Genomic DNA, 23,414 nt, shown 5'->3' with positions numbered 1-23,414 from the left:
GATTAATAACAATGTAAGAACACTACCTAGCAAGTATTATCACAATCCAATGGTCCAAATGAAAAACCCCCAAATTGAGGTCCTATGTTCTAAAGACAAGAATCCTAGCATTCATGAGAAATTGATGGAATTGAAAGGGAAACTAGAGAATTAGTTGGGGAATAGGTTAGGAACATGATTACAATCATTTGCAAGGCAGAGATTAGACTAATCATACTCCACATCTCAGTTTAGTATAAGAAATCAAGTTGTTAAGCAAGGAATCATGGTCATGTATATGTAAGGATCAAGATGCAAGTGAGGCATAGCAAGAATGAAGGAAAAGCAAGTATAAATGGGAAGAGGCGTTCATGGCAAGGTGTTTGCAAGGTTGCAGCACCTTGGCCATGGTCTCATTAGTAAAAGAAGAAAGGAAGTGAGTAGAATAGAGAGCAAGAGAGAGAATCATACCTTGGAAGATGATAGTTGGAGAAAAGAGACAATGATTATTGTAGAAGATCATCACCCAAGCCAAAGAGGAGCCTAAGAGGAGCCTTCCCACGTTCTCAGGTGTTGAAATGAGTAAAATATCGTTCTAGGTTCGAGGTTTCACTTAAATAGATGAAGGAATATCCAAAAAGCATCTTTTTCTCGATTCTGGGTAACTTTGGTCGATGGTTTTGGTTGATGGTATTGACCAAAAGGATCGACCAAAACAGGTAACATGTTTCAGCAGAAAATCTAGAAATAGTTCAGCAACTTCGAACAGGGATTCGGAGGGCTATACGGGGTCAAATTGAGTGAGGTTTTCTCTTAGAAGTCAATCAAGAAGTCTAGTTTCCAGAAATACATTTGGATCAAGCATGGGAGGTCATTAGGTCCACCAACTAAGCTCACCTTCTTTGATGCGCAAGCAGGATTTTCCAGACATAGTTCAGCAACTTCGGATAGGGATTTGGGGGGCTATATGGGGTCAAATTGAGTGGGGGTTTTCTCCTACAAGTCCATCAAGAAGTCTAGTTTCGGAAGGATTGAGCACAGGAGTTCATTTGGTATTTCAAATAATTCACTCATCTTCGGTGCGGATTCAAAACTAACACTGACAATGCCCTCAAGTGAGGGGCATCATCGTCAATGTCCATGGGCTTGGGTTCCGACACCAAATCATCAACCAAAAGGGTCCACAAGTATCTTTTCCCCCACTTTGGGTCTTCGGACCCACAAACATAACAGATTCCGGACCGGGCCAAGGTTAGGATAAGGCCAGATATTACAGGTCTACCTTTAGGGAAAGGTCTGGCATGACTTCTTAAGGCTTTCAAAGATAATAACACTGAAATCAAGGTCCAACTTTAAGGTCTAATATCAAACATGTCTTTCTTTATCCCAAAACAAATAGGGTGTCTTGGTTAGGTTTGGGCTGGATGTCACAGTTGTACCCAATCATATCAACTTGAAATTAATGCCATTCTTCATGATAATTCAGATCACGCCTAAGTGAGTACAAATCATGGTTTGTAATGGCGTAAACAAAATGGTTAGCATGATAAGCAAGATAATGGTTACAATCAGGGGGAGTTGGTTCCATGAAGTTTGGATGACTATGGTTTGGGTCATGATGGAATACAATGATTGCATTTTTACCATAATGGGATTGGAAGAAGGTAAGCCATTGTTCAAGTGGTTGGAATTCTCCAAGAAGTCTGGCAAGATACCCTTCTTGAGGTCTAGGAGAAGGAGTTCCATAATATGGAGGACCTTGGTAAGCTGGTGGAAAGGGATGAGTATCCTAGAGGCAGTGTTGAAGGTAATGTGTAACGGCATGGCAAGGGAAGGAAAGGGCTATTTTGTGCACAACAAAGAGATTTTGAAAGAACACATAATATTCCTTGGGGAACGACCAAGTATGATAGATAGTGAATAGGGTGAGATAAGGAAAATCCGGATGGCACTTGAACCAATAATCTCTTATGCCATATTTAGAGATGAGAACTGCCAAAGTATCTTGATAAGTGGTTCTGCATCAGGTGATGATAGTGCGACAGGAAATGTCACTATAAATTGGTGGAGGTAGGTTGGAGAGATGAGGTGGTCCAATGTCATCATCAGAAGGAGACTTGCCATTTGGGAAATTCGGAGGTGGCCTTGAGGATGAAGCACCAAGAGTGAATGAAAAATAGAGAGGGAGGACAGATTGGATGCCTGGAGGTGGCTTCAAGGGTCTAGATAAGAAATTTGTCAGCACATTATGTTTACCTTTGACATGTTTTACTATAAATGACCATTTACCGAACTATTGTTCCCACTTGAGTAATTGGGAATCTAGAAGCATTTTTGGCTTAAATTGGAGCATGTGAGGGAATGCTGTCGTATCCATTTTAATTTGAAATGTATGACCAATGAGGTGGAACTGGAATTTTTCACTGCCTCGTTTGACTACAAGGATTTCTTTGAATGTGCTATGGTATGACTGTTCAGTTGGAGTGAAAATGCCGCTTTTATAGTCACAAACCAGTCTTTTTCCATGGAGCTCTTCTAAGAGGACTGCTGCCATAACTTGTCACTAGCATTTGTCTGTAAAATACGAGTACCTGTAGACGGGATTTCCCATGGAGGGAGGTTTTGGGCAATTTACTTAATCTTCTTTACTGCCTTGGTGTGTTGTTCTATCCATTTGGGAGCATTTTTCTTGAACTGACCATACAATAGCTAGGTGTATTTGACCTTGCAGGGAATGAATTCCATCATGTAATTCACAATGCCAAGAAACTTGTGAAGTTGGGAGATTGTGAGGGTGTCAGGGAAGTCAAGGAGAGACTTGCCAATGTGGGGTTGAAGAGCATAAGAACCATTGCTGATGGTGACACCTAGGAAGTCAAAAGAGGATGTAGCCAGATTGAACTTTGTGGGAGATAGCATCACGCCTGCTTCTTTAGTGATCTTGTAAAATTGTTCCAACAACTGTTCATGGTCTTCAAATGTATTCGAGAACAACAAATATCATCAATGTAGATTAAAGCTTGATTTTCAATGAGAGCATATAGTCGTAACGTGGCCTTTTGAAAGAGAGGAGCTGTCTTAAAACCATAGGGCATGACTATCCATTGGAGATGGTGACCAGGGATGCAGAATGCCATTTTGTGCCTTTCATCGAGATGAATGCCAAGTTGCCAAAATTCTGCCTTTAAGTCAAATTTGCTGAAAATTCGAGCAGAGGACAACTGTGCTAAAAGTGTTGGCCTGTGGGGCAGTGGAAATTTATCATCTGCAAGAAAAGCATTTAAAGGCTGGTAATTAATGACAAGGCGAAGTTTGCCTCGTATCTGTTCTGCTCTCTTGTTTACATAGAATGCTTCACAAGCCATTGGGAGGATGTGGGTTTGACCAATTGCTGGGTCAATAGTTGCTGGATTTCTTGTCGGGCCATGGCAAGGTGTGCAGGATTCATTCCAAAATGACTTGCTTTGGTTGGATTGACATCCTCATTTTTCTTAAAGGGGAGCCGGATGAAAAATGAAGAATTATGCTAGAGGGGATGTGCACACTTCTGAAGGAATTCTATATGATTGGAAGTACAACAATCCCTTAAAAACCTTTGGCAGAGGTCATCAAAGAGGAGAGTGGGGAAAAGCCATGGAATGGTGTTCCATGGAAGAAACTATTTTTTGTAAGTAAGACCTGTTTGTACCCATTGAGTGATGACAACTTCCTAAGGATGTCAAATCCTATGAGAAGATCTTTTCCTAGAAGAGTATAGCCCAACACAGTATGGTGGAGGATCAGTGTAGGGAAGATTTTGATTTTGATGGAATTCTTAGTTACAAGATTTACAGAGAAAGATTCTCCATTTGCAGCTAAAAGGGGTTGACGGCAAGATTTCCACGAGTTAGGAGGGAGAATATCAGTAGATAGCATGGTGAAGGAGGCGCTAATATCAAAATGTGCAATAACTTTGATTGGTCTTGTCCATACGGCTTCTTGAATGGTTACGGGGGCCAAGGGGAGAATGGCATGAGCTGATTTGTAGGCTAGTTTGGATTGGGAAGGGAGAGAAGATAAAACATCAGGTTGAGTTACTTGGTATATGAGGCCAGTATCTTCATCAGAAGTAGAAGAGTCTTTCTTTGAGAGATACTTCTGGTAGATCAATCATGAAGAGAGTTGCTTCATCTTCATCATTACAAAGACTATAGAGAGATTCAACATCAGCATCAATATCATCCAAAGATGTGAATTCTAGAAGGAACTAATGAGCCATTTGGATGAGCTTTTCTTTCTTCTCCTTAAGGTTTGTTCTGGGGCAATTTTTGGCAAAATGACATTTTTGCCAACAAATATAACATTTTTCAGAAGTCTTTCCTCGAGACTTCTTTCGTCTGAGAAACTTCCAATTCCTGAAAGCAGATTTGGCTTGAATTTCTTTGCACTAATCTTCTGGGGTTTAGAGGATTCTAAGAACACCTTCTTGAAGTGGGATTTCTTCTTAGTAGGACACATACAATTGGAGTCTTTGCATTTGATCTGGAGATGGGATGTATTGCAAGAAGTACCAAGCTTGACTTGGGTCTTTTCCCATTGTTGCAAGAATGTGTGCTGATGGCATTACTTATCTAGAGAGGATAAGATGGCCTGATAAAGTTGGCCAACAGAAGTAGAATCAATGGTCTATCCTTTGGCTGCAAAATCTTTGAAAGCATCAGTGCCAAGGGGTTTAGGGAAGGAGTGGACAAAGATTTGCTTAAGATTCCGGTCATCAAGTCTACCAAGAACAAAGAACTTGGGTAGCATGCGCTTGTAGTGTTTTTGGAGGTATTTTCTATCAAAAGAGCAACATTTCATTTTGAGAAAATCCTCTCATTCTTGAACATTACGTTCAGCTAAGTCTCCAAGAAACTGACTGTATAGAGAGAGTAGAGATGAACTAAGATAGAGGAAGTTGAGCCCATTACAATTGTACGTATGCCCCAAGACCAAGATACCATTCTCTCAAGGTACCAATAACGCATGCTAGAAATTTACAGATGGTTGTGCTATTAGTGGAACCTTCATGTAAGCATTCTGCTGTAAGCCAAGCATGAAATTCTTGAATCTAGCTGGCTATCCAGTGATTGGAATATCATCCAAGGTGAAGTGCTTAGGCTTATCATTACTAAAGGGAGCATAAGCAGGTGTGAATGGTACTTGAGGAGGAATTGATTCTTCTGCCATAGGATCCTCTACATCATCCACAATAGAAAGGTTATGGTGTAGAAACATCTGGATTGACCGAAAATAGATGTTCTAGAATAGAGGTTTCAACCTCAGAGTCAGATTCAGGCTCAGATGAATCAGAGGATACTGGCTTTGCAGAAAGTACCAGGGGTTTGGTGTTTGAACAAGAGTGTAGAGAAATGAAGTTAACACATTTGAATTTGTCGAAGGTTCAAGTGATCCATATGAAGGAGGTGTAGAAGATGTGGGAGGAGGCTTTCTTTTTGCTAGGTTTCGTTGTTGTTCACATACTTCTAATAAGAGATCTATGGGAAACTCTCTATCATTAGAAGAAGAATTTAATGTTGGAAAACTGGAGATTGGTGGAACCGGAGCCGGAAAGGAATGTTGTGCAAAATCCTAAAGGAGGTCAAAAGAAGGGTAGGAAGCTTTGGGAAGTGATGGCAGAACATACTAGTACGGTGTCTGAATCTTCTTGGGCATGTACTGAGGAAATGTAGGAACAGGAGAGGAGACGGTTGCCTGAAGTTTTTGGAACTGCTGTTGCTTATGTTGGAGTTAAGATTCATAAAATCGTTTCTCCTTTTCTTTAGCCGCCATAGTAGAAGAAAATGCTTGGACATTGGGATTCATGGCTAACTGCATGAGTTCATTGTGTAAATATTCATCTTTGCCACGTAAAAAACCAAGATTGGCACTAACTTGCATAAGTTGCACGGAGGTATTTTCTTAATAAGCAACAATCTTCTGCAGGTACTGATTTTGAACAAGAGCATTTCCACTTGCCAGTTCAAAGCTGCTTCAAGAGTAGAATTCTCAATCCTATGGCCATCTAGAGTAATAGTATTGGGAGGAGTAATTTTCCACACATGCTTTCGGTGTTGTTCATCTTCGAAAGTGTCAACGGCTAGGAAAGACTTGCTAATGGCAATCACTATTCCACCTCCACCTTTGCAACCTAATAATTACACACCCCACCCCCCTCACCCTCTTCAGCTCTACCATATAATCATCCCACACCTCAAATCTCGTCCACACCTACGTCAACTCCACCATTAGCTAGGCTTGCATCACCACCACCTACTACATCATCTCCACTAATTCCATCCCACCACCACCACCATCAATTGCTCCTGCTCATCCCATGGTGAGCCGAAGCCAAATCAATTCCTTTAGATCCAAGGTCCTTGTCTCCCTGTATACCACCAAACACCATATTCTTGCAACCTTTGTACATCAACTAGTACCATCCCAACCGAATTTAAAACTTGCAGAACTGCCGCAAAAGATCCTAAATGGATAGAGGCAATGGAGAAGAAGTGTGAAGCACTAATGAAAACCAAAGTACCAAAAATGGACATCAGTTCCTTACACTCAAGGCATGAATCTTGTAGGTTGCTAATGGGTCTATAGAATCAAAACAGAAAGTGATGGGTCAATTGAGAGATATAAGATAAGATTAATTGACGAGGGATTCAATCAACAAGCAGGAATAGATTTCCATGAGACCTTCAGTCCAATCGTAGAACCAGCCACCAATAGAATTGTCCTATCAATTGTCATCTCCAGATCATAATTGATTCGTCAGCTATATTTTAAGAATGCATTTCTAGATGGATAACTAGCTAAATGTCTACATTGGAACAACCTCAAGGATTTGCTTCGTCAACCAAACCCACCTATGTCTGCCATATACAAAGGGCACTTTATGGTTTAAAACAAGTTCCAATAGCATGGTTTCAAAGTTTCAAGGCTTATCTTCTTCAGCAACAATTTAACCAAAGTGTTGCAGATCAGTCTATGTTTATCTACAACAGCAATTTTGATATGATTGCTTTACTATTTATATGAATGACATCATATTAACAAGTTCTAGTGAAACAAAAAAATTCAAACAGTGATCAAGAAGCTAAGAATGGAGTTTGTTATGACTGATTTTGGGAACTTACATTTCTTTTCGGAGATTGAAGCAAAAGAGGATTCCAGTGGCATTGTCCTCGCACTGAACAAATATTTACTGGATCTTCTGTCAACTAGTATGGAAGAGTTCAAGCCTTACACTAGACCGTTACCTTTTGGAACTAGGATCCACCATAGATGGTAGCCCCTTTGTGAACCCAATATCTAACTACTACTCGGCTAGACATCTCTTTTACAATTAATTATGTTTGTCAATTTATGCCAAGTCCCACTCATGCACATTTGCAGGCAACAAAATGTATATTACGATATGTGAAGCACATAATGGCTGCTGCTATTCGCCTAAAACCCACCTACGTCACTCACCTAACTACCTATACAGATGTTGACTGGACTAGGTGTCCTGATACACGCAGAATGACATTTGAGTTCTGCATATTTATATGAAACAACTTGATTTCATAGTCTTCTAAAAAGCAACAACTGTTTATAGATCAAGCACAAAGGCAAAATATAAGGCATTGGCCGTAATTGTTTCAGAATTGTTGTGGCTCACCTACATCTTGAGTGAATTATAAACTACATATTCCAAAACGTTAGTGGTACATTTTGACAGCCAATTTGCAACTCAAATGGCTACCAATCCAGCTTTTTATGCTTGTGTGAAACACATGGAGGTTGACTATCACTTCGTACGGGATCTTGTCCCTAGCAAGATTCTCAAGGTTCACTATCTACAATCGAAAAGTCAAATTGTTGATATATTCACAAAGACCTCACCCCCTTTTGAAGAGCATCGATCCAAACTGTTGCAACTATTGCCCATCAGTTTGAGGAGGGATAATAGACAAAATAAAGACGTTGGAGTTTTAGACATTGGAATTTAAAACGTTAGAGTTTAAATTTGGAATTTCGAAATCTTATTTTTAAATTCAAAGAATCTTGAATATTGTAATGTTTCATGTAACGTTGGAATTCTATTATATAAAGTTAACTTGCTTTACCAAAGGGTAAACAATTTCACTCATTCTACCCTTTGAACTGTCCCTTTTTTAGTTGTTGATTTGGGTATTGTTAGGGCCACTATTAAGAAACAACCTCAATAGGAAAAATGGTTTAATAATTTCATATGAGAGAACCTCAAGTATATAGGCAGCATACATCCCATGCTATTAGGTAACTATGAACAATAAAAGAACGATATAAAACATGGAAATACAATATATGAAAATGTTAGTATGGAAAGGATTCAATAGAGAAACCAATCAAGCCAAATTAGGATACTAATGAAATGGAAGGATGAGATAGTATGGAAATAATTCAAATTAGAGACAATTAGGGAAAGGATGAAAAATCATCCTTATCACGCCTAATACTTCCCCTCAAGTTGGAGAGTGAATGTCAAGAACTCCCAACTTGCTTCTATGACTGAGAAACAAATCTTTTCCAAGGGCCTCCGTGAAAATGTTAGCAACTTGGGCATCACTAGTGGTGGAGGAGGGTTGAATGAGACCATGTCAAACCTAAGCGCGAATCTCAATGTTCTTGGTGCGCTCGTGAAAGACTGGGTTCACAACAATATGTAAAGCAACTTGATTGTCACAAAATAAATGTATTGGTAGAGGGCCGTGACACCAAGATCTTTGAGCAATGTAATTAACCACATGAGTTCACAAGTGGTGACGACCATAGCACGATATTCAGCCTCAATAGATGAGTGGGACACAGTGGCTTGTTTTTTAGATTTTCAAGATAAAGAGCTGGAACCAAGGAATATACAATATCCAGTGGTAGATCGCCGAGTCATAGGCAACTTGCCCAATTTGAGTCACAATAAGCATGAAGAGATAACTCATTGTCAGCAAATAAAGAATCCCTTGTCCTGGAGTGCCATGGAGGTAACATAGTAAATGATTAGCATCATCCATATGAGGGTTACGAGGCTTATGCATGAATTGAGTAAGAACATTCACAGTGTGAACAATATTTGGACGAGTAATTATGAGATACATAAGTCGGCCCAATAACTGACGGTATGGTGTTGTATCAGGTAAGGGCTCACCATTAGAAATAATCAACTTGAGGTGTTGTTCCATTGGAAATTGAGTCGAATTAGCACCTGTGAAACCAACATCAATTAAGATGTCCAATGTATATTTTCGTTGGTTGATGAAAAATATCTTTCTTAGAACGTGCCACCTTAAGACCAAGGAAATATTTAAGCAAACCACGATCTTCAATCCGAAAATATTGATGAAGAAGTGATTTTAAGTTGGAAATCACAGTTGTCTCAGACCCAGCAATTAAAATGTCATCAATGTAAACAAGCACAAAGGTAGATGAAGACTCTGTAAGTAGAGAAAATAGAGAGTAATTTGCCTTAGATTGTGAATACTCAAGATCAATAAGGACACCAGAAAGCTTGGAAAACCAATTATGAGATGCTTATATATAGTGATTTGTGCAAGCGACAAACCAATTTCTCCCCCTTTCGATGATAATCAGGCGAAAGTGTCATATATACCTCTTCATTAAGAATGCCATGGAGAAAGGCGTTGTTGACGTCCAATTGACCCAAAGACTATCCTTTGATGGTAGCAATGGCAAGAAGTGTTTCGATAGTAACCAACTTAGCAACTAGGGCAAATGTCTCATGGAAATCAACCCCCTCAATTTGAGTTTAACCCTTTGCCACCAAACACTTGGGTTGTAAAAAGGTCATTTGAATGGTAATTAAAAAACTCACGAGCATTATCAGTTCGGAGTTGTTTAATTTGGTATCCAAATTGGGTTTTGATCATAGCAAAAAAATTCCCTTAACGGGACCAAGCATCAGATTTATGATTTAACAAAAACACCCAGGTGCATCGTGAAAAATCTTCCATAATAGTTAAAAAATATTTTGCACAACAAATTGAGGGAATGAAGTAAGGTCCCCATATGTCACAATGTATCAATTCAAAACAAGAGGTGGTAGAAATTGTACTAGATGAAAAGGAAGTCGAGTTTGCTTAGCTAAAGGACAAATGAAGCAAACACAATCTTTGTGAAAAGAAATATTCAGAACCAAACGTGCAATATAACTAGAAACTTTTAAAGAGTGATGGCCTAAACAAGAATGCCAAAGGTCCTTGGCGGGTAAAACAACAACAATGGGATAATCCAACTCCAAATAATAAAGTCCATTGTACACCTTACCCAACCCAATCATCTCCTTCGTGCGTATGTCCTGTATCATACAATGATCAGGATAGAAAGTTAAGAAACACTGAAGTTGTTGGGTAAGTTGGGTAACAGATAATAAATTAAAACCAAAGGAGGAACATGTAATACGTCCGTGAGAGGTAATCAAAGTGGTTATGGGGTTGCAATTCCCAATATGTATAACAGGTTCAAAACCACCATTTGGAAGGCGAATAGATTGGTTGTGGGAAACAAGATTATCCGAATGAAATAAAGACAAATCTGAAACCAAATGAAGACTAGCACCAGAATCAACAACCCTTAGAAAAGATACTTTACCTACAACAATTTGCCAATGGTGGAATGTTACCAAATTCCAACAGAGATAGAAGTTTATGGTACTGATCTGTGGTGAAAGATGACACAACAGCAAAAGGGACCACAGTTGCAACAAGAGAATGAACCGTAGGAGAGGAATCCAAATCAACAGACTTAGTATTGGTAGCCATTGAAGAGGAGGTAGAAGACGAGGAAGAAAAAGACGTGGCTAATTAAGATATAGAATCGTGTGTTAGGCTAATACTATATTAAGAAACAACCTCAATACGAAAAATGGTTGAATAACTTCATATGAGAGAACCTCAAATATATAGGCAACATACATCCCATGCTGTTAGGTAACTATGAACATTAAAAGAAAGATATAAAACATGAAAATACAATATATAGAAATGTTTGTATGGAAATGATTCAATAGAGAAACCAATCAAGCCAAATAGGATACTGATGAAATGGAAGGATGAGATGGTATGGAAAAAATTTGAGTGGAAGGAAGGATGAATGGAAAGAATTCAAATAAGAGGAGAAAATAATATGAAAAGAATTCAAATTAGAGACAATTAGGGAAATGATGAAAAATCAGCCTTATCACCAATGTACATTATGTTGCTGAAATGTCACGACATTTTGGCTAAAAATCGCCATGTCATTCACAGGAGACACGCAACTGATCATCGAAACGACAGCAACTAAAAGTCGACGAAAACTCGCCGAAAAATCGATCGTTTTTCGCCAAACCAACCAAATATCAGAAAAAAATCGACGATTTCTCCGCCGGTAGCAACTGCTAGTTGTTGGATGCCAGAAGAGAAGAAGAGAACTCCGAACAGCTCGCAAGATGCAGCCTTCTCTGATCCCTCTCTCTCTCTCTCTCTCTCTCTCTCTCTCTCTCTCTCTCTCTCTCTCTCTCTCTCTGTCTTCTTTCTCTCTCGCAGGATGCAGGCTCCAGCATAGTCTCCGACTTCTCAGATCTCTCCGGCTCTCCCAGTCGCTCATCGACTTCTCAGTTCTCACTCTCACTCTCTTCATTTTCTCAGTTCTCAGTTCTCTCTGTCTCTCTCAATCACTCACCATCACTGTCTTTTTCTCTACTCTCTGGGCAGTGAAAAATGAAAGGACAGGGATTTCTCAAGTTTATTCATTAGCACCTTACTGTTCACCACTAAAAGTTAAAAAGTTGAAAATCAATTGCATTGCGGGTCCCGTTATTATGGCTTTACGTGTGCGCAAGTTGCAACATATAAATGTTTTTATATTAGTATATTATATATTATTTGGTAATAAATTATAAAAGTATAAAACACTTGAAAGTTGAAACCCTCGACATCTTGGGGTGTCGATGGTTTCGCCAGCCACCGACACCGCCTTTTTAGGTGATATTTCAAACCGTGCTTATCACGCCTAATAGCCACCATGTTCTAGCCAGTGCTCAAGACTAGTGTTTTGAGCCTGAATCTTGTTCGAGTTGTGGGTAGGCCAGGGTGAAACTTGCACCCATATACCCTACTCTCGTTGTTTTAGTGAATAACTTTTTATGGAGAAAAAAATAGCATTGATCTACAACATAGTTGGTCTGTCAGTCAAGGGCATATCCATTCATGAAAAAGAAGAGCAAAGCGGATCCAACTAGACAAGAGAGGCTGTACAAGGTATTAAATGGTATGATATATATATATATATATATTTATATATATATATATATATATATATATATATATATATATATATATATATATATATATATATTTTTTTTTTTTTACGGACAGTATGAAAACAATATATACCATTGGTACTGCATCCAAAACTATTACCCTACTGCAATAGAAACCATTTTGAGATATTTTACCATACTATTTTTTAAATGATTTCGAATGGTATGATTTTATACGGATGGTTCCCTTACTAAATTGGCACCTTAGTTTAAGAAATACTACTAAATATTCTAGATCCATTGAAAGATTTAGATAAGATCATCTTAGTTGTCTCAAACCTGGTAACAAAATGTCAGTTTCAGGCCACAAATGAGAATTACAAATAACAACACAAATTGAAAGATGAAGGCATGGTCACAAGACTCACTAGTCCTTCTTTTGAGCTTCTGAGGACTTTCCTCTCCCACCGATGTCAATGACAAACCGGTACTTAACGTCATTGTTAGCGAGCCGGTCCATGGCCTCATTAATTTGATCTGGATTGACCACTTCCACATCACAAGTGATGTTATGCGTCCCACACAGATCCATCATCTCCTGTGTCTCTTTGATTCCACCAATCATACTACCCTTCACCACCCTTTTTCCTGCATCACCAAAATTCCAACTTTATTAAATCGCCATCAAAGAGAAGACATCTTTCAATATTTTAGATTTGTAGAGGAAGGAACCCCAAATACATGCTTATCTGCTGGCCCATTGAGAAGCTCGATTTCCTACTTCTTAAGAAGGACAAAATAACATCAAGGAAGTCCAACTCATAGTCCCCGATTGAGCATAGACTTTTGGAGCCCCACGTCTCACCATTGTTCTAAGAAATTGCTAAAAATAAGTCATCTTTTTGAATTTTAATCTAAATTATTTCTAGAGATTTTTGTCTAGTCTCTATCATATGAATTTACTTACGCATTAACAATCTACCAAGTAATGAATACCACGCTAGCCATCTTGTTAATTACTTGATCTGAAATAAATAAAAAATTCAAGGAACTCATACCAAAAATAAGAGGGAAAGAAGGCAGCTGCAGAGGCTTCTCTGGAGCACCCACCAAAACCAAAGTTCCATTCACTTTAAGGAGCTCCAAGGTGGGCCCCAACGAATGATTTGCCGAAACTGTGTCGATGATGAAATCTAGAGTTCTTCTCGCTGCCTGTTATTAGCAAAAATTACCAATCAAGTTTTTACCATATGGTTAACAAATTAAGAGTACAAATTGAGTTTGGATAAAAAACTGTGTTTCTCTCACACAACCCCTCTATTATGCGTTTAAGAGGGGGATTATAATGTGGATGTCTTCCACCTAAACATATAGTGGAGCGATTTGAGAGGAGCACAGCCCTCTACCCTCGCAAATAGAGGATCCTAACTCACTCTCACAAAATCAAAAGTGATACGTGGTGGAGTGTATCTAAAAGACTAAAAGTAACCACTAACCAGCATGTGCTTAGGATTTGTGCTAAGGATGAAGTCATCGGCATTCAGGCGGTGTCGAGCTTCTGTCTCTTTGGAAGGGGAAGTGCTGATGACAGTAACGTGGAGTCCAAATGCCTTCCCAAACTTAACAGCCATATGGCCAAGCCCACCCAGACCCACTACGCCCATCTTCTTCCCAGGCGAGTTAAGCATGTTGTTATCCTTCATGGGGCAAAACACTGTTATCCCTGCGCACAACAATGGGGTTGCTCCATCCATGGCAAGGTTCTCTGGCACATGCACCACATACCTGACATGAATGCCAAACTCCAAAATTCATAGCAATTTAAAAAAAAAAAATTCAAAAGTTAATAGAGTTAGATTGGAAGGCAAATTCCATATACTTGATGGCAATTAGTTGGGACAAAGTTTGTTGTTGCTTTAAGAAAATTCTCCGACTAGAAGAAAGGTGATGTAGCAATTAGATGGCAGCCACACCATGCATGTTAAATCCTCACTGTTAAAAAAAACATATGCAAATAGGAATCACTGAAGTGAATCGGTTGGGTTCCATTGGAAAACAGTTCGAATCCTCCAATTTGGGCATGCTTTTTTTAACAGCGATGATTTAATCTGCATGATCTGACTACCATCATGACCGTTCATATCACCTGTTGCAACACCTTAGCATAATTATATCAAATGCATCCAACCCAGGGTGATGCTTTGAATTTATTCCCATGACTCAATTACTTCCATAAGGTCACACAGCCTGAACTTATAGTAAGTGATATGCTTTATAGGGGTGAGAACTGTTACATATACCATCAGAAGACTTTTGTTTGGGAACCTTCACAAGGGTTCTCACTCTCCCAGCATGAGAACCTGATCCACCCTCAAGGCTTGGAATGTGGAATGCATGGACTCTAAACCAGAACACCTTCTTTCATAGCAGATAATACCTTTTATCGGCAACAAGCATTTCTGAGTAGCCACCATAAGTGATACTACCATCCCAGAAGATGCCATTGTAAGTAAACTGAACCTTATCGCAATAGTTCTCCTGAGACTCCTTACAGTATTCGCATTCCAGACATGAAGCAGCCAAGCATCCAACACCAACCCTGTCTCCCACCTTGAAACCACTCACATTGCTTCCCACCTTCGTTATCACTCCTGTGATTTCATGCCTGACAGTGACAAAATGCAGCTACTTGGATACACAGTACTAACGAAGAAGATGAAAATTGAAGTGCAAAGAACTCATCTTACCCAGGTACCAGAGGGTACATGGTGATACCCCAATCATTCCTTATATGGTGAAGATCAGTGTGGCACATTCCAGTGTAGAGGATCATGATGGTTACATCATCTGCTCCGTTTTCCCTGACAAACCAATAGTGATCAGTTTTGATGAAACTATTCAGAAACCATAACAAGAATAAACTATTCTTTTATAGTTTCTACCTTCTTTTGAACGTGAAAGGGGTGATCTTGCCGCTCGGCTCATGAACTGCCCAACCTGAGACTGTCTGTGTATGGTTTGGGGTGGTCTGAGCCATTCTTGTACCTTAGCTTCAATCGATAATGAGAGACTCTCTGTAGCCCAAGGCTCGATGATGGGTTATAGCTCTACTTTCCTTGTTGCAAATCTCAGTTGGTTCTTTCATTTATAACCAACCTAACTGAGCAGGAAACAGTTGCCATTTAATTACCTCTATCAAACCTTATCCAACTTTAATCGAATGGTTCACGGATGATCTCTCGAAGTCTTGATCTATGTCGGTCCGTGAAATTGTTAATTACTTGTCTCGTCACTCTGGGTGTGTGAACTGGTCGGGTTCAACTTTACTACAGCCATTCAAGTCTGCCCTTATCTGGTCACCGACCTCATTAATGTCTTAAATGAGTTTGAATTACTGATTACCAAGAGGGAAAAAAAAAAAAAAAAAAAAAAAAAAAAAGAAAAAGAATAAGAGAAGTAGTTTGAATTACTGACAGTCTGACACCCTCAATAAGGACGTATCAGTCTCACACACTCACACAATAAATATACGATTTTAGCATGGTTTGATCTTCAGTGTGAAGTCTATGTCCGCTGTAGAATTCACATTCAACTACATTCTTGGGAGAACTTTCATTATTTTTAAATAGAGACGATGGTGTATATGCAAGTAACAACTTATCGCCGAAATTTGGTGAAATGTCGTCGAATTTCGGTGATATTGCCCTTGGCGAACCGAAATTGGGGGGCGAAACGAGATTTGAGAGATATGCCTGTTTATCATCGAATTTTGCGAGAAATTCGGCGATATAAGGGGGTAGTTCGCTGATTTTTGACAAATTATCCTCATTAATTTTCAAATTTTCTCTCTCCTCACCCAAATCGTCCAGAGATTCTCTCTCCTAGTTCTTGGTGTTTTGGCTATATTTTCGTCTGATCGTTGACATAAAACCGTAGTTCTCACTCATTCTTGACGGGTATAGCATTATTTGTGACGATCAAACGAGATTTCACACAGATCTGAGTGTTTTTCATCTGAGAGGTAAAATGTTTTTCTCTAAACTGCTTTTTTTTTTAAAATGCATGTCATAATGTTGTTGGATGGGTATGAAATTAATATATGTTGAATACAGTAGGCCGATCTACAAACTCAAGGAGTTGGAATTTTTTTCGCTAAGTTATTTATTTATTTATTTTTGTGCATCAATAATTGTATTTTTCAACATTTTAAATTCTTGCATTTTACATGATATATGTGTTGTATCGTAACTGAAAAAATATATGTGGATCTCCATAGGCCGATCTACAGACTCACGGAGTCGGAATATTTTTCGACCCAATAAATAATTATTTAATTTTTTGAAATTTATTAAAATATAAAATATAAATAATTATGAAAAAAGAGAATTAGGAACAAATCAGGGAAATGATTTAAAAAATTAGAGAAAATTATGGAATACCTATATAATTATTTTCACGTGCTGCTTGTGTGGTTTCATTGTCCGTTTTGATATGGTAGCCTTTTCTTTTGTCGAAAAAAATTTAAATATTGTTTAAAATATTATATTGGTATTGTTTAATTGTTTATGCTATCATTTTTGTTGCAACAGTTATCATGTCTAGCAGTGGGAGAGGAACATGTTCACAGGGACAGGGACAGACACAAGGAGCAGGGCCTGCAGCGAGGGGGAGGGTTGATCCTGCATGATAGTATTGTGTTGCTATTAATGGTAACAAAAGTAAAACAAAATGCATCTTTTGTGGTAAGGAGTTGAACTCAGGTGGCATAAGCAGGTTTAAGGCTCACATCACTGGTAGTTCAAAGGATGTGGCCACCTGCACTGAGGCAAATGCTGATATTGTGAAGGCAATTAGAGAGATGGAGAAAGAAAAGGGGAAGAAGAAACAGGAGAAGAGGAGGGTAAATGATGCATTGGATGAGGCGGTGCGGGCACCATCATCTTACAAAGTTGATCAGATTTTGATCGGGAGGTTGATCCTGTTGATATCAAAGAGCAGGAGGAGAGGGACGTTAGTCGGGCGATGGCTGAGAGTAGGGCGATGCAGTACCAGGAGGAGGAGAGGGCCAGAGCTAGATTTATAGGAGCTGGTCCCTTTAGGCCTGTAGGGGCTGGAGCATTTGGATCAGGGGCTGGAGCATCTGGATCTAGGCACATGGGTGGTATACGTGATTTGTTCAGCTGATCACAGAGTTAGAGGGTCACTTCCACAGATGATGTACAGGGACCACGTGACTATCTGTAGTATCCAGCCCTATTCTAACCTTGACCCTGACCCGGATCCAATGTTGTATTCAGGTCCGAGGACCCGAAGCGGTGGAAGAAGAGATTTATGGACCATTCTGATTGATGATCATGATTCGGAGACCGAGCCCATGGACATTGACAATGATACCCCTTGCTTAAATGCATTGTCAGTATTTAAGGAAAGTCTGCGCATCGGAGAAGATTAATATGGTTGATGTACCAAATGACCTCCTGTGCACAATCCGAAGGTATTCCCCGAAACTAGACTTCTTGATTGAATTGTGGAAGAAAACCTCACTCAATTTGACCTTGTATAGCCTTTCAAATCCCTACTTGAAGTTGCTGTTCTAAACCTGAGTTTTCTGCTGAAAATATTTTGGTCGATCATTTTGGTCGATACCATCGACCAAGGACCATCGACCAAAATGTCCCAGTCTGCCAAGTTAATGATTCCATGGAATATTCCTTTTCTATTTAATATGACCTCGAGCCTTGAGCCTTTTGCAATCATTTTTCTCACCTGGGAACGTGGGGAGAGCTTCCCAAAGCAGCTCCTTGGTTAGTGTGAAGGATATCTCATCAAAGACACTTAGTTTATCATTGATTCTTGTCTTCATCTTCCACACTAAGGTATGACTCTTCATTCCACTCTCTACCCTACCATTTTCTACTCTTTTCTATTGTCATCTTGCTGATGGGACATTTGGAATGGTGCTACAACCTTGCAACCACCACTCCAAGTGCCTACTCATGCTCAATCCATGATTCCCTTAGCCATTCATTGATGCTAATGCTTATATCTCATGCCTAACATATGTATTCCATGATTTACCTATTAACATCATACCATTTGATATCAAACTGAGCTATAGAGTGTATTATGTTCATGTTTAACATTGCCATATGATTCCAATCAAATTTCTATTAGTTCCTCTAGCTATTGCATGCTATTCCTCATCAATGCAATCAATTCCAACTCATGCCATGATGTTTATCACTTGAACTTGATAGCTCAAATTGGGGCTTTTTAATTAGACAATTGGATTGGGTTAATTCCTTGATTTATAGTGTCCTACTACTGTTGTTAAGTATGCCTCCAAGTTTCAGATTGATCCGAACACCGGAAGACTCATTTCGGACCAAAATCCCCAAAATCCACTATTCTCGCCGAGGACTATTTTGGTCGATACCATCGACCAAGACCATCAACCAAAGTTGTTGCTTGACAACAACCTTGGTCGGATTTTGACTCAAATGACATCCGATCTTCCCGACTTCTTTTCTAACTTATTATTGATGTTTGTTTAGGGCCTTAACAATTCTATTGGACTATTCTTGGTATTCTCAATTCATCATCAACTCATCCAAGGTAAGGATGGTTATATCCATAAACATATAAGTCATCAAGTATTGAACTGTGCTTTATTCAAAGAATGAAATCCCTAAATTTCTTTCAATCATTATGATACTGTTACATATGTGTTAGAACAGTAACATTTAAATCTTTATACATTGGTTGTGTTACTTTATCATTTTGATTTGCTTATGTTTATAATGATTCGTTTCAATATCATGACTTGATTACTATTATGAATATGCATTGGATGCATGAGAATGATGAGATTTGATGTGTGATTGCTTACGTATGACTTGGGATTGGAGGGTGTCCTACTGACACTTCTGTCCTTGGGCATCGGAGGGAATAGTATGGGATGCTCTCCGATGGTGCCTATCGACACTCTCCCGAGTTATTGGATGACATACATAGGATTGTCTAGTTGTGTGGCTAGGTTCATCCTTGTCGTGTCAGACCCGAATCGGAAGGGCATTGAGACCGAATGATCCGTGGTAGTGTATGGTTGGATGGGCGCTCTAGGCCGGTAGCCAATCCGGTAGGGGACATAAACCATGCTACGGATACCTGAAAGGGGCCATTTATTGGTAGAGTTGCATATGGATAGACTTGGGCTCACGGGCGCTCAAGATTGGTAACCAATCCGTGAGAGGACGTGAGAGCTTCCCGTTTACTATATGTGGATGACCAATAGGGTTGGTGAGTCCGAAATCCGGGATTTCACTGACTCTAGTGTGAAGGATACCGGAAAGGATCGCCGGGGGCGAGGAATGGACGTATCTGAATCTAACTTGACCGACTGAGTAGATGACTTGCATTGGGCTAGGCTTTACTGTGACATGCGCCAGTACTTGACCAAATGGTGATGTGAGAGAGCGGTGACCGATCCCCTTACCATGGTTTTTGATGACTTTACCGATCTTCCCCGGGCATTCCCAAGATATGGAAATGGGAGAGTGACTGACGACCCAGAGAAGTACGGTGCTATGACTTAAAGCATGTCTACCTTAGAGACCAGCATTCTTAGAGTTAGGCTCATATCTGCATCATATGTTCCATATCACATTGCATTATTATATGTTTTGAATGTGTATGATTTCTAATTATGGAATAACTTCCTTGCTGAGTTCTTCGAACTCATTCCTTTTGTGCAAATGTTTTAGATTACATTCCAGGTACCGAAGATTACGATGGCACCTCCTATGAGGCGGACTATGATTCCACATACTACCCTCCGGGTAGTGGCGTCGGTGAGGATTCGTATATTGGAGCCGAGGAGGATTATTATTCGCACCAGGGTTAGCCCCACAGTTGTGCGGGAGTGGCAGCGCTGGGTTTACTTCATCCGTACTGTTGAGGAGACTACCATTAGTATAGAAGAAACCCTAGCATAGTGCCCCATTCCCCTGGTGTATTTGTGGAACCTTGGATTTTGTAATTAACTTGTCTTTGAATTATTCCGGTGACACTTGGATATGTAACTAACTTGATTTAATACATTTCCGCTGCTCTGAGAGGGTGGCTACCACACCTTCTCACCCTTTATGATTTTGATCATACCTTATTTACTATCTATGTTCCACACTCTGATTTAGTTAATCTTGTCTTATTCATGATACTTGATATTAGCTGTTTTTACCATTGATTATTACTGTTCATGATTGTGTTACCGTGTATGTGGGAGGCATGGACCTCAGATCATTGATCCTTGGACTGTGGATCACATCCCGGGTATTTCAATTGGGGTACTGGCTGGGTGGATGTGACACTATCCACAGAGGTCAGATCCTATCCTAGAGCAGGATCCTAATATTTTCTGAAAGAAGGGGGCCAAGCAGCCCAAGATCACAGGTGTAACAACCCCCATATTTCTAACCCGAGATCCGTATTTCAGGTCTGAGAACCCGAAGGTCTAGTCGGGTGAACTTGTGGAGTGTCCAGATTGAAGCCCATGATCCATACCCTAGACCCATGGATCTGGATCCTTTATCTGAAGAGCCTGCCTTGGCTGGAATTTGGAATTCTGGAAGTCAAGTGTTGTTTGGAGATGTCCGGAATGAAGGTAAGATCTCCCCCATCTCTTCTTTAGGGCTAGGTTGGCCTTGGGTATCAACCCTCTAGCAAAAGCACCCTTGTATGGCAAATTACATGGGGGCGGTTGCTAGTGGCGGTCGATTAAACCAAGCGACCGCCTGGAGCGACCGCCCGGTCTGTTTTCGGGAATTTTACCCTATTTTGCCCCCTGACTTCTATAAAAGGCAACCTTCGTCTAATTAACGAATACTTTATTATTTGGGAGGTTAGATGGCTGCGGGGAAGATCCGAAAGAGACTCCGGAGGCTTGGCAGTGACTTGGAAGATCAGTCCTTTCATTCTTTGACTCTCTGGCGTGAGGTATTGAATTAATCCTTCGTTTTTTACTCTCTTTGTCCGTTAAATTAGTATTAACCCTTTCCCTCGTCTTTGTGATTACCCCCTTAGATATTTTTAACTCTTTTTTTAATCTAATTGAGATGGATTAACCGTAAACGAAACCCTGTTTCCGTGAGAAGGTTAATCCAGTCAAGGGGAGGGTTATGGGTAATCTATTGATGGTAATGGTTAGTTTTCCCTCACCCTTTTGGCTTAGGGAGTGTTTGATTCGAGACTTAGGTCAAGATTACTCGAAATCCGGATTGAAATTGAGTAATCAGAAGCCTGAGTTTCGGATTGAAACTCACTGTTTGTGGGGCGGTCACTAGTGGCGGTCGCTCAACCTAAGCGACCGGCTGGTAAACAGAGACCAAATGGTTTTTGGTTCTGATTCAAATTGATTCATTTAACTTATATGTTACTATAACCCTATATATAGGTAACTACTGTTTGAAAGAAAAGTCATATAATTGTTATCGGATTTCAATTTACTGACAATCTTATTAAATGCAGGTAAGGACAATTCATCCTATCTCTTAAATAAACTTATAATATGTTAACCTAGTGTATATTTGAAATCATATTTCTTTATATATGCTGCTGTTTACATGTCTTATATAGAAATCATATTACTTTACTGCTGTTTGTCTTAATTATATACATATTGTGTTGATGATGGATGTTATGTATTAATGGTAGTTGGTATATGGTTCTGATGGATGAGGTATCTATTTTGGGATATCTTAGCTAGGGATATCAGGAGGCTGTGGAATGGGACACATGCCTGCTGATGTCTCCAGCACTGTCTTTACTATTTGATGGCATTTTTAGGAAGGGTCTAGATTGCATGGTTAGGTACCCCACATGCTACTACCCTTTTGGTAGGGGGATTGAAACCGAGTGACCTGTGATGACAGTGATGTGACTTGGTGGTCCACTGTTAGTCATATAAATGGTAGGGTTGCATATGTTAGGGTTAGGCTCATGGATGTCCAAGGATCGGACCAGGTGTCTTGAGGAATCATGAGAGTATCCGCCCCAATAATATGTGGATGACCATAGGGTTAAGGAGTGGAGTCCAACAGAGGTATCCAGTCCGTGAGGATTCTTTCTGCTAGGTTGTGAAGGATACTGAACCGAGTTGGTTGGTGCCATAGGGGATGTATCTGGACTTCATGTAGACATGTAACCAATATGACCTTGCATTGGATTAGAAACCCCGACATGCGCCAGTACTCATTACCAATGGTTGTGGTAAGAGAGTGTTGACTTAACCCCAGCCTTGGAATTGAGAGCCAGGTGTGGACTTTCCCCTTTTTTCTAGGATCCCTACAGAGGTAGCCAGTCCTTGCCGGATCAGAGTGATGAGACTTACCCAGAGGAGGGCTGGTGTATAACTTAAAGCATGTCAACTATTAGATACCTGCATAGTTAGAAATCATAGTATCATTCATATTTTTCATTCATTTATATTATTCATGTATCTTGGCATTGTTGGATATATTGATGGGATGTTGATTGTTTCTTACTGAGTTCTCTAGAACTCACATCTTTATTTTGTATTGTTTATTAGCCTGCACAGAAGAAGGAACTTTGCAGGAAGATGGACTAGTTTCCTATGAAGGAACCATCCCGTATGAAGAAGATGTGGCACCGTCAGTGGGAGATGGAAATAGCATGTGCGGGAGCTCCTGTAGCTGCATGGAGTGCGCTTATCGCACCTATTGATGATCAAAGGCGGAGGGTGGTCAGAAAGTTTGCTCGGCGAATAGAGTTGAATTGGAGAACACCTTACCTTGTGATCCATGAAAAACATTTTTTAGATTTAGAAAAGGAAACTAGGAAGAAATTGATATAACCTTTTTGTTTACTTCCGCTGAAACCTTTATCCATTTTATTCATTATTTCTTTCCTTTATTTATTGACATTGGAGTATTTTGGACTCCTGTATTTCATTTAATTTAGTTATTGAATAGTCTTTGCTCTTGATTATCTTTATTTGTCTTAAATATTGTTGATAGACTAAAACCTTGGATCTTGTGACGGATCGCACCCACGGGTTTTCGGGCGGGTAACCGAGACCGGCGGGTGGGGTGTGACAACAGGTGCATGGAAAGGG

General features: G+C 39.8%; 1 protein-coding gene across 1 annotated transcript; it reads right to left on the bottom strand.

Annotated features, from left to right (window-relative positions):
* Positions 1-12,454: 12,454 nt before the first annotated feature.
* Positions 12,455-15,395, bottom strand: LOC149011547 (putative cinnamyl alcohol dehydrogenase 6). The gene is made up of 6 exons (XM_089162851.1): positions 15,226-15,395; positions 15,031-15,144; positions 14,721-14,948; positions 13,780-14,068; positions 13,342-13,495; positions 12,455-12,931 (listed from the first exon to the last, which is right to left on the bottom strand). The coding sequence occupies exons 1-6, from the start codon at positions 15,318-15,320 to the stop codon at positions 12,711-12,713; spliced, it is 1,101 nt and encodes a 366-aa protein (XP_089018977.1). The 5' UTR covers positions 15,321-15,395; the 3' UTR covers positions 12,455-12,710.
* Between the last annotated feature and the right edge of the window lie 8,019 nt (positions 15,396-23,414).

The sequence above is a fragment of the Hakea prostrata genome, chromosome 7 (genome assembly GCF_041222555.1).
Source record: "Hakea prostrata isolate BN-2017 chromosome 7, UWA_Hpros_2, whole genome shotgun sequence".
Lineage (NCBI taxonomy): Eukaryota > Viridiplantae > Streptophyta > Magnoliopsida > Proteales > Proteaceae > Hakea > Hakea prostrata.
This window is presented reverse-complemented; position numbering and strand designations above follow the sequence as displayed.